The 12971-nt window shown below is 44.6% G+C and overlaps 1 protein-coding gene across 2 annotated transcripts in view; it reads left to right on the top strand.

Annotated features, from left to right (window-relative positions):
• The window catches only part of LOC130207478 (inositol polyphosphate-5-phosphatase A-like), a 141569-nt gene extending 129782 nt beyond the window's left edge, over positions 1 to 11787 (top strand). Inside the window, exons 13-16 of one of the 2 annotated variants that reach the window (XM_056436113.1) lie at positions 2979 to 3090; positions 6487 to 6555; positions 9587 to 9623; positions 9954 to 11787. In XM_056436113.1, coding sequence (XP_056292088.1) covers positions 2979 to 3090; positions 6487 to 6555; positions 9587 to 9623; positions 9954 to 10003 — 268 coding nt within the window. In that variant the 3' untranslated portion in view covers positions 10004 to 11787. Of the gene's footprint in view, positions 1 to 2978; positions 3091 to 6486; positions 6556 to 9586; positions 9675 to 9953 lie in introns of both variants that reach the window. The other variant, XM_056436114.1, reaches the window with a different exon arrangement.
• Positions 11788 to 12971: the final 1184 nt, after the last annotated feature.

Raw genomic sequence — 12971 nt, 5'->3', positions numbered from 1 at the left:
ATCCCGAAGTCTCGTGACTCACACCAAACTATTTCCTCTTAAAGGCGCAGAGCGTTGTTATTCACACCGTGTACCGTGGAGTCTACCTTTCCTCCCACAGGTCGTCATTTGCAGCGTTTTCGTCTCATTCTTTTTATTTTCTGCCCGTCACTTGTGTTTATTGTTCCGTGCGCACAGACGTGGACATTTTCTTCTGCGAAGCTCCACCTCCTCCACAGACACACAATTGTTGTGCGTTATCAGCTCGGTCCCATTAATTGGTGTAATTAGTCTTCTTGTGGGCAATAAGGGCCCGATAGGAGCCGGCGGCCTCCGGCCCGCACGCCCTCTCGGGCCGTTTGCCTTCCGCCGATAACTTTGTGAGCTCGCTAATCGGACACATTAATCACGTCGGGCCCTGGCGCGCCACTCCACTTGTTTGCCGTCGCATTAAGACGCGTTATCTCCAGCGGAGGGTGCGGTGAAAAACAGAGGGGGGGGGGGGAGGGGGGTGCGACCTGTATACCTGCACTCACAGGGAGGAGGGGGGGGACGCTTTATGGCCCTTTAATGGCCACGGTTGAGTATTTTTAATCGGCTTCTCACAATGCCGGCTGTCATCGAAAAATGACTGAACGATTGCAACGTTTTGTGCTGGTGGTGGGGGGGGGGGGGGGGGGGAGTTTGCTATCAGGAGCTGGGAGTTCATTGTTTGAAGGAGGTTGTGATTTTTCTCTCAATCTCTTTAACACCAAAGTGACCCCGGGCTTGTTAGTCAATAAAGCCGTAACAGAGCTGCCCCCCCCCGGCCCACCCTGAAGTGGATCCGCGGCCCTTTGAAGACTTTTGCTCTTTTCCCACTCCTCCGTCCGTCTGATCCGTCTTCATCCCCTCTCCTCTGCCTCCTTGTCGATCTCTCATCCTATTCTCTCCGGGGCTCTCTTTTATCCCGGGATCACTTCTTTAGCTCTTTAGATTAGCATATTACCCCCCCCCTCTCTCTCTCTCCCCCGGGCATTTCCCCCGTGGTTTAAGTGCTATTAATGCTAATTGGAGGCAGGGAACTGCTCTAAGTAGCTCTCAGCAGGTCTGTTTGTACACCTGGTGTGTGTGTGTGTGTGTGTGTGTGTGTGTGTGTGTGTGTGTGTGTGTGTGTGTGTGTGTGTGTGTGTGTGTGTGTGTGTGTGTGTGTGTGTGTGTGTGTGTGTGTGTGTGTGTGTGTGTGTGTGTTAGCCTATATATTACCGTAGAAACTATACAAACAGATACAGAGCACTCATTGATTTAATTTATAACTTTAAATGAGTAACAGTTTATCTAAAAGGCTCATTTTTCATCCATTTCCATAAAAGCCATAAACTCTTCATCATTTCCGTTTGACATTTTGTTTTATTCGTCTCCAAATTAACTCGACTGGAGTTATATTTCTATTTTATTTTCCATTTTATTTTATTTTTTACTTTAATTATTTTAAAATCTGACTGAATGGAATGGATCTTAATGTGTTTACAGATTTTAATATTTGTTTTACTTTTATTTGTATTATTGCTCACAATTGTTTTTTTTCCATTGACACTTTTTCACCTTTAGTGAGTTTAAACACTAAGAAACTTAATCAACAGGGACATTTTATAACCGCTTCATGTTTTGTTATTGTAAAGCTCTTGCTGTACAAATAAAGTTTATTATTATTGGCATTAGTCCACCAGGAAGTCACTCAGGTTCTCTGTGAGCACGTAGAACAGTTTTATTCTCAAGTGTGTGTACATATATATTTGTATATAAATAGATTTAAATATATTTGTATATAAATAGATTTATATATAAATATTTATATATTTATTTATTTATATAAATATGTATATTAATATAAATATTGATATATATATTTACATATATATATGTATATATATTTATATATATTTACATATATATATGTATATATATTTATACATATATATATTTACATCAATATATTTATATAAGAATTATAAATAAACATGAATATAGTTATATTCAATGTTTATATATATATATTTATATATACATATATATATATAAATCTATTTATATACAAATATATGTATATATATACTTGTATACAAATCCATATCAATCTATATATATATATATATAAATAGAGAGCGAGAGATATAGACCAGCAGCTGTAGTGATTTGAATGCGCGCACACACAAATATAAATGTATATATATATATAGTAGTCATTTGAATGCACACGTATCCATACAAAGCAAATGCATTCTGCACAAAGTCCAATTAAGCCGGCGCAGCTCGCGAGATGATGAATGGACGCCTCCATGTGAGCGTGTTTATTTAATCATTAGGACGTCGGCGTGAAGCCGCCCGCTGCCGCGTTTTGCCACGGTTACCGCGAGCCGCACTGGAGGAGCAAATTGGATCGGCATTACAGTGCGTAAGCCGGGCCTTACACCCCCCCCCCCCCACACACACACACACACCCCCCCACGCAAACAAATTGGATCGGTCCGCCTGTAAATCTCCGGCACTTTGATGAGCCCTGAAAGGCGCAAATTGAATCTCTCCGGCGGCGCTCTCTCCGCACGCTTAAATCACGCCGATTGTTCCCGGCTGTTCCGAGACACGATCTCTCACGGCCGTTTGCCACGCCGCCATAATCGGTTTTTGATGACACATATGGGCAACCGAATCTCTCTCTCTCTCTCTCGCTCACAACCGGTACAGTTGGCAGAGGGAGATTTGCTCTGATTGAGCCGTGTCCGTGTGTGTGTGTGTGTGTGTGTATCTGTCTGTGTGTATGTGTGTGTGTGATGATTGGTCAATACTCTGCTCTTCTCTCCGGGATCCATTTTGATGTTTATCGGCTTCCTCGTTGGCCTCGTTCCTCCTGCAGCGCTTCACGAGGAAATAAAGTTACCTAATGACTGCAAATGATTTACTGTGTGTGTGTGTGTGTGTGTGTGTGTGTGTGTGTGTGTGTGTGTGTGTTTCCTCTTCAGTTATCCGTACAGTGAAGACAGCAGTCAGGGGAAGCAGTACATGAACACCAGATGCCCCGCCTGGTGCGACCGGATCCTCCTGTCCCCCTCCGCCAGAGACCTGGTCTTAAAGGTGAGACCTGGTCTGAGAGGTGAGACCTGGTCTGAGAGGTGAGACCTGGTCTTAAAGGTGAGACCTGGTCTGAGAGGTGAGACCTGGTCTGAGAGGTGAGACCTGGTCTTAAAGGTGAGACCTGGTCTGAGAGGTGAGACCTGGTCTTAAAGGTGAGACCTGGTCTTAAAGGTGAGACCTGGTCTGAGAGGTGAGACCTGGTCTGAGAGGTGAGACCTGGTCTTAAAGGTGAGACCTGGTCTGAGAGGTGAGACCTGGTCTGAGAGGTGAGACCTGGTCTTAAAGGTGAGACCTGGTCTGAGAGGTGAGACCTGGTCTTAAAGGTGAGACCTGGTCTTAAAGGTGAGACCTGGTCTGAGAGGTGAGACCTGGTCTTAAAGGTGAGACCTGGTCTGAGAGGTGAGACCTGGTCTGAGAGGTGAGACCTGGTCTGAGAGGTGAGACCTGGTCTGAGAGGTGAGACCTGGTCTTAAAGGTGAGACCTGGTCTAAGAGGTGAGACCTGGTCTGAGAGGTGAGACCTGGTCTAAGAGGTGAGACCTGGTCTTAAAGGTGAGACCTGGTCTGAGAGGTGAGACCTGGTCTGAGAGGTGAGACCTGGTCTGAGAGGTGAGACCTGGTCTGAGAGGTGAGACCTGGTCTGAGAGGTGAGACCTGGTCTAAGAGGTGAGACCTGGTCTAAGAGGTGAGACCTGGTCTGAGAGGTGAGACCTGGTCTGAGAGGTGAGACCTGGTCTAAGAGGTGAGACCTGGTCTGAGAGGTGAGACCTGGTCTAAGAGGTGAGACCTGGTCTAAGAGGTGAGACCTGGTCTTAAAGGTGAGACCTGGTCTAAGAGGTGAGACCTGGTCTGAGAGGTGAGACCTGGTCTGAGAGGTGAGACCTGGTCTGAGAGGTGAGACCTGGTCTGAGAGGTGAGACCTGGTCTTAAAGGTGAGACCTGGTCTGAGAGGTGAGACCTGGTCTTAAAGGTGAGACCTGGTCTTAAAGGTGAGACCTGGTCTGAGAGGTGAGACCTGGTCTGAGAGGTGAGACCTGGTCTGAGAGGTGAGACCTGGTCTTAAAGGTGAGACCTGGTCTGAGAGGTGAGACCTGGTCTTAAAGGTGAGACCTGGTCTAAGAGGTGAGACCTGGTCTGAGAGGTGAGACCTGGTCTGAGAGGTGAGACCTGGTCTGAGAGGTGAGACCTGGTCTGAGAGGTGAGACCTGGTCTGAGAGGTGAGACCTGGTCTTAAAGGTGAGACCTGGTCTGAGAGGTGAGACCTGGTCTTAAAGGTGAGACCTGGTCTGAGAGGTGAGACCTGGTCTGAGAGGTGAGACCTGGTCTTAAAGGTGAGACCTGGTCTGAGAGGTGAGACCTGGTCTAAGAGGTGAGACCTGGTCTTAAAGGTGAGACCTGGTCTGAGAGGTGAGACCTGGTCTGAGAGGTGAGACCTGGTCTGAGAGGTGAGACCTGGTCTAAGAGGTGAGACCTGGTCTGAGAGGTGAGACCTGGTCTGAGAGGTGAGACCTGGTCTGAGAGGTGAGACCTGGTCTGAGAGGTGAGACCTGGTCTTAAAGGTGAGACCTGGTCTGAGAGGTGAGACCTGGTCTGAGAGGTGAGACCTGGTCTAAGAGGTGAGACCTGGTCTTAAAGGTGAGACCTGGTCTGAGAGGTGAGACCTGGTCTGAGAGGTGAGACCTGGTCTAAGAGGTGAGACCTGGTCTGAGAGGTGAGACCTGGTCTAAGAGGTGAGACCTGGTCTGAGAGGTGAGACCTGGTCTGAGAGGTGAGACCTGGTCTAAGAGGTGAGACCTGGTCTAAGAGGTGAGACCTGGTCTGAGAGGTGAGACCTGGTCTCGACTTTTGCTTTTAAAAGTCTTGATTCCTTCCGGTGTCACTCCTCCTCCTCCTCCTCACCTCTTCTATCATCTCAATCGTCCTTGATCCACATCGCCTCCCTCCTCCTCCTTCTCCTCCTCCTCTTCCTCCGAGGCTTCAAAGATGGGAGGATGAGGCGTCTGCGAGTATTAATTTTGCATCGCTAAGCCACGGGGGCGTCGCTTATGGAGTCGTCTTCTTCATTAAGCCACAGAGCCGCCTCCTTCCTCTGGGAGTGAACTCCAGCCAATCAGCTGCCTCGCTTCTTCTGTGTGTGTGTGTGTGTCTGTGTGTGTGTGTGTGTGTGTGTGTGTGTGTGTGTGTGTGTGTGTGTGTGTGTGTGTGTGTGTGTGTGCACAAGTTTAATTCATAAGACGTAAACTGGAAGAGGCCATTTCTCTTCTTCTTTAGATTCCTAAACAGTGAGAATAAAGTGTGAGAGACATGAAGCCACGCCGGTGCCTGTGTGACACGCCGTGGAAACACACTCAGTGTGGCAGAATGATGTGGAAAGGGTGATTGTCACACACACTCACACACACACACACACACACACACACACACACACAGCTGGGCCGTTGTTTGCCTTTCCTTCCCCCTCGAGCGTCGGCTAATTGCTTGTAATGCAGCGACAGAGTGGAACAGTTAGTGTGGTTCGCAGATTGGCCGATGATTCACTGAGAACACACACACACTCACACACACTCACTCACACACACACTCCCTCCTGAAGACTGCCCCCCCCCCTCCCCGTAAACAGCCCGTCGTCGTCGCGGGCGTCATCTATCATGGCGCGGTCGGTTAACTCGCCATCATGTTATTTTCTGCTTGCCGAGCCCTAACACGCCAAAGGTTGCCCGCCCGCCGGCGGCGGCGCGGCGCATGCGACCGGCTTCCGGGAGCGCCCGGTAATGAATGTGCAGCGGAGCGAGGGCCCGGAGGGGCCCCCGGGGTAATTTGTTTATCTGTCTAAAGATTACGCAACCCTGAAGGAACACCATTTTTTTATGCCGCCTTTGTAAATTATCAAGTGTGCGTTTGATGAATATGTCCGCGGCGCTCGGGAGGTGGGGGGGCGTGGAGGAGGAAGAGGAGGCCGCAAAGGCAGCGTGAGGAGGTGCTCTGACCCCCCCGCTCCACCGCCGCCACGCCGCGCTCTGAAGTTAATCTGAGTTTTGCTTTGTGGTTCATTCTCGAGCTCCGGCTCTTTCTTCTTCTGCAGCTCACCGAGTCACAACCGGTGTGTGTGAAACTTTAGTTCTACCAGACGAGTGTGATTTATCCTCCAGTCTGCGGCTTCCTTTGTGTGCAGAACGAGTGATATTAGAACACGAATCACTCAGATGGCCCTGAGATTACTCAGATTACTGGCAGTACTATCAGATTACTGATATAATTTAGATTACTGATATAATTTAGTTAACTTGGATAATGTAGATCACTTGGATTACGGTGAGGGGCGAAACTATTCGGTCAGGAGTCAAATGTCCGCTCTCTAGATTCCAGCTAAACATTTGTTTTTGTTTTTGTTCTGCAGCCTGAAAACGAGGAGAAGTCGATAGTCTACGATAACATCGGGCCCAACGTCTGCATGGGGGACCACAAGGTATGACATCATCATTAATGTGGTGATGACACACGGTAACGACATGACATCATCATTAATGTGGTGATGACACATGGTAACAACATGACATCATCATTAAACTGATGTCACACGGTAACAACATGACATCATCATTAAACTGATGACATAAGGTAACAAGATGACATCGTCATTAAACTGATGACACAAGGTAACAACATGACATCGTCATTAAACTGATGTCACAAGGTAACAACATGACATTATCATTAATATGGTGATCACACACGGTAACAACATGACATCATCATTAAACTGATGACACAAGGTAACAACATGACATCATCATTAAACTGATGACACAAGGTAACAACATGACATCATCATTAAACTGATGACATAAGGTAACAACATGACATCATCATTAAACTGATGACACATGGTAACAACATGACATCATCATTAAACTGATGACATAAGGTAACAACATGACATCATCATTAAACTGATGACACACGGTAACAACATGACATCATCATTAAACTGATGTCACAAGGTAACAACATGACATCATCATTAAACTGATGTCACAAGGTAACAACATGACATCATCATTAAACTGATGACACAAGGTAACAACATGACATCATTAAACTGATGTCACAAGGTAACAACATGACATCATCATTAAACTGATGACATAAGGTAACAACATGACATCATCATTAAACTGATGTCACAAGGTAACAACATGATATCATCATTAAACTGATGTCACAAGGTAACAACATGACATCATCATTAAACTGATGTCACATGGTAACAACATGACATCATCATTAAACTGATGACATAAGGTAACAACATGACATCATTAAACTGATGACACAAGGTAACAACATGACATCATCATTAAACTGATGTCACATGGTAACAACATGACATCATCATTAAACTGATGACACAAGGTAACAACATGACATCATCATTAAACTGATGACACACGGTAACATGACATCATCATTATAAACTCAGATAACTGGTACCTCTGATAACTGTTTTTAAATATAAAGTTAAACAAGTGGAGTCAGGTTCCCAACATGTTCCTGAAGTTAACTTTATGTCCTCGTCTCTTAACTTTTAGTTTCTTTTAGCTCGTCTGGTTCTGTTTGTGTTTTGTTTTTGTTTGTAACTTTGTGTTTATGATGCTGCCCATCTCGTGCAGGTCACCCTCGAAAACATATATATATATATGTATATGTATATATATATATATATGTATATATATATATATATGTATACATTTATAAACATACACTACCGTTCAAAAGTTTGGGGTCACATAGAAATGTCTTTATTTTTCAAAGAAAAGCACTGTTTTTTCAATCAAGATAACATTAATCATAAATACACACTATACATTGTGAATGTGGTAAATGACTATTCAAGGTGGAAGTGTCTGGTTTCTAATGAAATATCTCCAGAGGTGTATAGAGGCCCATTTCCATCAACTATCACTCCAGTGTTCTGATGGTACATTGGGTTTGATCATCGCCTTAGAAGACTAATGTCTGATTAGAAAACCCTTGTGCAATTATGTTAGCACAGCTGAAAACAGTTATGCTGGTGATATAAGCTATACAACTGGCCTTCCTTTGAGCTTGAAGTTTGAAGAACAAAATTAATACTTCAAATATTAATCATTATTTCTAACCTTGTCAATGTCTTGACTATATTTTCTATTCAATTTTCAATTCATTTGATAAATAAAAGTGAGTTTTCATGGAAGACACGAAATTGTCTGGATGACCCCAAACTTTTGAACGGTAGTGTATATATATATATATGTATGTATATATAAATCTCCATCGGTCAACCCGTATTTAAAGGTTACAGGAGCAACTTGAAGGAATGGAGAAGTCAGAGAATCTTCATCTTCCTTCTTCCTTCTTCCTCTCCTCCTTCTTCTTCTCCTTCTTCTTTTAACACCGGCCCTCCAGTCTCCTTCGTGGTCATATTGTCGCCTCTCCTCCCTCTCCTCCTCTCCTCCTCCTCTCTTCCTCCCTCCCTCTCCTCCTCTCCTCCTCCCTCTCCTCCTCTCTCCTCCCTCCCTCTCCTCCCTCCTCCCTCCTCCTCCTCCTCCCCCTCCTCCTCCTCCCTCCTCCCTCTTCCCTCTCCTCCCTCCTCCCTCCTCCTCCCTCCTCCCTCCTCCCTCCCTCCCTCCTCCCGCCCTCCTCCCTCCCTCCCTCCCTCCTTCCTCGCCTCCTCCGGCCTCCTCTCCTCCTCCCTCCTCCTCCCTCCTCCTCCCTCCTCCCTCCTCTCCTCCTCCCTCCTCCTCCCTCCTCCCTCCTCCCTCCTCTCCTCCTCTCCTCCTCCTCCTCCTCTCCTCCTCCCTCCTCCCCCTCCCTCCTCCTCTCCTCCTCCTCCTCTCCCCCTCCTCCTCCCTCCTCCTCCTCCTCCCCCTCCTCTCCTTCTCCTCTCCTCCTCCTCCTCTCCTCCTCTCCTCCTCCCTCCCTCCCTCTCCTCCCGCCTCCTCTCCTCCTCCCCTCCTCCCCTCCTCCTCCTCCCCTCCTCTCCTCCTCTCCTCCCTCCTCCTCCCTCCCTCTCCTCCTCCTCCCTCCTCTCCTCCTCTCCTCCTCTCCTCCTCTCCTCCCTCTCCTCCTCCCCTCCCTCCTCCTCTCCTCCCCTCCTCTCCTCCTCTCCTCCTCCCTCTCCTCCTCCCCCTCCTCTCCTCCCTCGCTCCTCGGCGTGGCGCGGTGGGTATCGTGTGTGTGTGTGAGGTGACCCGGCCCTCCGGCGGCCCTTCGCCTCCCACACGCCGCTCGCCGAAGTTTACGCTCAACAACATGTCCGCCGCCGCCGCCGCCGCCGTTAGCACGCCGGCCCCAGAATGCGGCTCGCTGGTCTGTGAGTTTAACCTGCGTGACACCGGGGGGGAAAGGGGGAGGAGCTACCCGCCGGTCCCACAGAGCACTAACAAAGTCCTGTTTGTTTTTTGGTTTTTTTAAACTGCGTTTATGTCTCTCTCTCTCCCCCCCCCCCCCTCTACCAGCCCGTCTTCCTGTCCTTCCGAATAACAGCGGGGGCAGGTAAACCTAATGCAAATAAGCACAAGTGTTGTGTGGTGCAGTGATGTTGTGGTAAATATCAATTTTTTCTCCTTTATTATCCCCCTCCCCCCCCCCTGCACTGTTTGCTTTAATTTGAGCACACAAATAAATAACAATAAGACATCCTGAAATGGTTAAAATGCTTCAGTCATTTTAAGACATTTACTTCCAGACGTACCGCATCTTGTGCTTTATTTAAACATTTAAAAATTCACATGAAAAGTCTATTTTTTATATGAGTGAAATGACGACTTGGTATTTATGAATTAAAACAAATATTTCTTGTTTTTTCCCACCCCCTCTCGACAGGGAAGTGTTGCCAAAAGGGGGAGAAGATATGCCGTGAGGCGCCTCTGTGAGAGACAAGACACACACACACACACATGCACACACACACACACACACACTTTGCACAAGCGCACACTGAAGAACCGACACAAAGTTCTCCGGCAGTGCCGCCCCGTCGCAGTCGCCCTGACACCTCGCCTGTGAGAACGGCTCTCTCCATAAAACACTTGTTGAGATGTGGACGAGCACCCGAGGGACATCGCTGACCTCACTGTTGCCGTGCAACCTAATTCCCTGGAGAAGGAGGAGAGAGGAAGGAGGAGAAGAAGACAGAAAAGGAGGGACGCCTCTTCTCCACGCCACACCACTTCATTGCCAAAACTCTCATTGAAACCGGCCCTCTACACTACATTCTTTTAGACGCCATACTCGCCATTTTGTAGTCCTGTGTGTAGGAGACGCTCCACGCGGCCTGTCGGCTGTTTTAAGACAAGTGGAATGCAAAAAGAAAAATTCTTAAAAAAGCAACCAAAAAAAGAAGAGTTGTATATCTATATTGTTAGGTTTATTTGTACATCAGACAGTATAACATAAGAGTTGTTAATGGTTTTAGTCCCGTTCTTTTTTTTTTCGGACCAAACTTTGTGGTCATCCATATATATATATATATATATACATTATATAGCTATATATAATTGTATATATATAAATACATATAAATGTATACATATTTATATATATATATATAATTATATCTTCATATATATATATTTCGATATAATTATATATATTTAGATATATATAATTATATATATATATGTATATATATAATTACCTTTTTGCTTTTGTCGTCGTGTGCCCAACACACTGCCGTGACCGACACGTGGAGTCTCTCATTTTATAAACTGTACTTTTTAAAAGAGATAATTTATGATTCTTACCAAAATGTTTATGCTGAAGTTCGGTGACCTTTGGATCGGCCGGCGGGGAGAGGAGCTGCTCCGTGATTTATTGCCTATCCAAGAATGTTTTAAGCAGTGCCATAGACCATGCAAGTATATAAGATAATGTTTCATATATATATACACACATATATATAGCACTCTCACGTTATGTTATTATTATTCTTACTCTTAACTTATTTCTATAATATTATGGTTCTCAATGTGATATTTTTAGATAAGCTCGGGTATCCTTAAAAATGTTAACAGATTTTGTTGTTGTTTGTTGTTGATTTTTTGTTACTGCATTATGATGCCAAGTATCTATACACAGAGATGGAGTGTGTAGTAAAATATGTCAGCTGGTTAACGGTGTTGCTGTAAACAAAAACAAAAAAATAATAATAGAGAGAAACTCTAAATGTGCTAAGGGGGGGGGGGGGTGGACCTTTTATTGTGTTTGTTTATTTGTGTGTAACCTTCAGCCCTCATTGCTAAATAAGTTGAGCCTTAAAGAGGCGATGGGAGACGGTTTCTTTCATTTTTATTGATTTTAATTTACTACACTACACATTTCAGCCTTCAGAATTGATCCTGCTTGATTTTTTTTCTTTTATTTATTTGTTTTTCTTCTTCTAAATCATCGCGAGTGGAAATGATTTTGTGCCTGTCGCAGAAATCAATGTTGTCTCGTGTGATTTTTTAATTTTATTTTTTATAGGCAAAGGTTCATTTTTCTTTCTTGTTTCTATAAACTGGTTCTGGTTCCGGTTCCTGCTGGTCTTTGTGGGTTCACTGGAGGAAGCTGCAGGTTGTGAGCTCCTCTTCATCTTCATCTTATATAAGAGCAGATCCGATGTTATTCTGCTGTAGTGATGCACTTCTCAAGCAATAAAAAAACCTTTAGAGCTCAACGGCTGCTCGTCCTCATTGCCTCGTTACTACAAAATAAAAGCTCCTCCGCGGGTCAAGTATCCCTCCGCGTGGTCGCCCGTGTAGTATGTCTATAATTAATATAACAGCGGCCTTATTACTTTGCATTATTATTATTATTATTATTACACAGTATTTCACATTGCACGTGCTCTTTTTTCATTTAGGAGCCGCATGTGGCACGAGCTCTAATTGGCTTTAAATGGGCCTGCAACGAAAATAATTTAAAAAAGATTTTAAAAAAGAAGATATTCCTGCAGGATTATAGTTTGTATTATGACTTCATATCGATATGTTCTATTGATATGCAGCGGCTCATATTCCCGTGCAGCCTATATTTCTACTCATGAGATATATATTACCCTCTTCTTGCTGATTAATGTGTGAGGCAATCATCGGGCCTTTTTTTTTTTCTTTTTTTTTTTAATCTTGAGCTTCTGAAGTCCATTAAAAGAGAAGCGAGGGGCATTATAATAAAAGTAGATCAGATAAATCCATGTTTAGCTGCTTGTGTCATTTAAGTGTGCGATATAAATAATAAATGCACCGTTTGATCACCTTTTTAAAATTTAATATAAACCTTACAGAAAATGTAACCATCCAGAATTCGAATAACCTCCTAACTTATCATATATTATATATAGATAAAAGATATATTAATCATATTAATATAGATATTCAAACCAAGAAAAGGTTTATTTTATTTTTTATATGACAAGTACAATTAAGGCCTCTTGAATATAGCTTTAAATATATGATCACTTAAAGGCACCTTTAAAATATTATAATAATAATTATATATTGCGTAATAGTTGTATCCTCGTTACGTGCACAGCAGGTAGTCACGTCATGATTCCTAAATGGTATTTGATGTCGTGACTGCTCGTTACTGATTGGCTGAACGGTGCAGGAAGCTGATACAAACAACATTATAGATGTAGTACCACCTGTGAGCCAGAGGGGGCGCATCGAGGGGCTCCACTTTAAAAACCGTATGAACATCATCATGAAGGTTATTAACGGGGCCCGGCTCCCGGGTCGTCTCGGCTGTAAAGGAGCTCATTAATAACAAGTTGGGCATCACTGCAAAATAATTACAAAAATCCATTGTTAGGAGAACCGGCCGACTCGCTTAAGGGACATTTATCGCTTTGATTTATTAAAA

The sequence above is a fragment of the Pseudoliparis swirei genome, chromosome 17 (assembly GCF_029220125.1).
Source record: "Pseudoliparis swirei isolate HS2019 ecotype Mariana Trench chromosome 17, NWPU_hadal_v1, whole genome shotgun sequence".
NCBI classification, from domain to species: Eukaryota; Metazoa; Chordata; class Actinopteri; order Perciformes; family Liparidae; genus Pseudoliparis; species Pseudoliparis swirei.
This window is presented reverse-complemented; position numbering and strand designations above follow the sequence as displayed.